This window comes from Pyricularia grisea (genome assembly GCF_004355905.1).
Source record: "Pyricularia grisea strain NI907 chromosome Unknown Pyricularia_grisea_NI907_Scaffold_1, whole genome shotgun sequence".
Taxonomy (NCBI): domain Eukaryota; kingdom Fungi; phylum Ascomycota; class Sordariomycetes; order Magnaporthales; family Pyriculariaceae; genus Pyricularia; species Pyricularia grisea.
The window spans coordinates 1,184,648-1,186,891 of NW_022156716.1; the positions used below are offsets into that span (position 1 = coordinate 1,184,648).

The window sequence follows — 2,244 nt, forward strand, 5'->3', positions numbered from 1 at the left end:
CCCCCCCCCCGGGAACACACCGTACAGTCCATATTCTGGAATATGGTAGTACGTGGTAAGCCATCCCCATGCTAGTGTTGAAGATCGAATATTCAGAGAAATGGGGAACAAGAGGGGATGGGGGTTCAACGTAGATCCGCCGTGGTGGCTACCGACCTATATTAGTTCCCGTCCGTCTCTCGCACAGACTGGTGTGGCCACACGACACCTCGACATCCTGCCCACGGAGACCGGTTGTTTTTTTTTTTTTTACAGTAATATCGAGTTACAGGATCCTAGTGCCAGACAAGCCGACAACAGTAGCGAAAGCCACTCCAGAGCACCTCCAAACAAGATCAAACTGCACATCATGTCTACCGCTCACACAGTGTACCTGCCCATCCTTGACATGGTCAAAGGTCACCTTGCTGTCAACTCGGTTTTTGTCTTTCTTGTCATCGTCGTCGTTTCACTCAGAGTCCTTGGCCGTTGCATAGGACCCGGACTCGGCTGGGACGATGCACTTGTCGTTGCAGCCATGCCGCTAGGCGTTGCAATGCTCGTTTGCAGTGGTTTTTTCGCTCCTATTGGCAATGGTTACAACCTTGAGGAATACCCTGAGCGTAAGTACTCGGCCGCCAACCCAGAAGAAAGAAAAAAAAAGGGGGGGACGAGCGAGAGAGAAAGTTGTTTACCTGTGAAAGAAAGCACAACTAATTATGACATGATGATATGCTTAGTTCTTGCCAATGTTCCCTTTATCCTTCAGCTCACCTTCGGCATGCAACTTGTCTACGTTACGCTTCTTGCCCTCACCAAGGCCAGCATGCTCTGTTTCTACCTTCGGGTCTTCTCGACACCCTGGATGAAGCGAGCGTCCATAATCTCACTGGCTGTCATTGCGGCTTGGTGGGTTTCCTATGTCTGCGCCTGCATCTTCATCTGCGACCCCGTCAGCGCGCAGTGGACCGGCGTTGGCAAATGTGGCCAGTACATCTCCATGATCCAGTCCCTGATTGCCACCAACGCCATCGGCGACGTGGTCATCATGATGATGCCGATGAAACAGATCTGGAGTCTCAAGATGCGCAAGACGGACAAGGTCGGTGTTTCGGCTTCGTTCCTTTTGGGCACGGCCTGCGTGGTCATCGCCATCTTCCGGTTGATCTACATCAGCACCGTCGACCTCAACAGCAACGTGACGGGAACCATGTCGACGACTATCTTGCTCTTCACCCTCGAGCCGAACTTGGCCATCCTGTGCATCAGCATCCCCATGCTCAGGCCCTTTTACGTCCTTTACAAGAAGCGGGTGGGCAGCAGTCGGCTCACCGAGGACAAGTCCGGGTACAACAACGGACCCAGCGGAAATGGCTATGTCAAGGACATTTCAAACCACTCTTCCAACGGGATGCCCAGCCGATCTGCTCAGGGCAACGGAGCCCCTACCGGCAACTGGGAGCTGGACGACTATAAGACGAACAAAGTGACCGTCACGACGACCGGGGATGGAGCTAGCATCGACAAGCCATCCGTGAGGCCAAGCGGGCCCTTGGGCGACATCCGGGTCGACACTGAGTGGCAGGTCAGCCGTGTGTAAGCGATTTTGGGGTTTCCTGTACTGGACATGAAAAGTTTATTTTTGAGTTTCCTTTTTTTGTTGGTCCCTCGCTCAGACCGGGCCTTATGTGTGTGATTACTATCAGCGGATCAAAGATATGGGGAGGGAGGGAGGAGAGCATGTTTTGGCATGCGTGCGTCGACGACAAACAATGACGAAGAGTAACAAAAACAGAAGAAAGCAAGCATTACCAAGTGCTGGACACAGTCGCTACCTAATTATGTATATCTTATCTTACTCATGAAAATAAAAATAAAAAAGCAAGCGATTTGATTCGATAATGTTTCACAAAGAATAACTATTGCTGCGAGAGGGGGTTTTCTTTTTCTTCTTTTATTTTTTTTTAGGAAGAAAAAGCAATCTTTAGCCTGAGTCTTGAATCAATTTGTGCGCGCATGACGAGAAACGTCCGGTTGGTGTTCGATACACTAGCTAGCGCACACTACCTAGATTGCGGCTCCGACGTATACCTACCTAGCTTGGGTTGGACTTCTCAGAATAGCAGATTATCAGAAACATACAGTACATCCATCTCGGGCAGTTTGTCGACCGCGTCATGTTCGGAGAGATATCGAGTGATCTTCTACTGACCAGGTTTAACCAAGATAACAACAGCAAACAACAACGGATGAAACTGGGGGGGG

General features: G+C 50.4%; 1 protein-coding gene across 1 annotated transcript; it reads left to right on the forward strand.

Annotated features, from left to right (window-relative positions):
- Positions 1 to 349: 349 nt before the first annotated feature.
- PgNI_00286 (uncharacterized protein) lies at positions 350 to 1,579 on the forward strand (the record flags this gene model as incomplete). Its single annotated transcript, XM_031120368.1, has 2 exons — positions 350 to 602; positions 720 to 1,579. 2 exons carry the CDS (start codon positions 350 to 352, stop codon positions 1,577 to 1,579), a joined length of 1,113 nt encoding a protein of 370 aa, XP_030986129.1.
- Between the last annotated feature and the right edge of the window lie 665 nt (positions 1,580 to 2,244).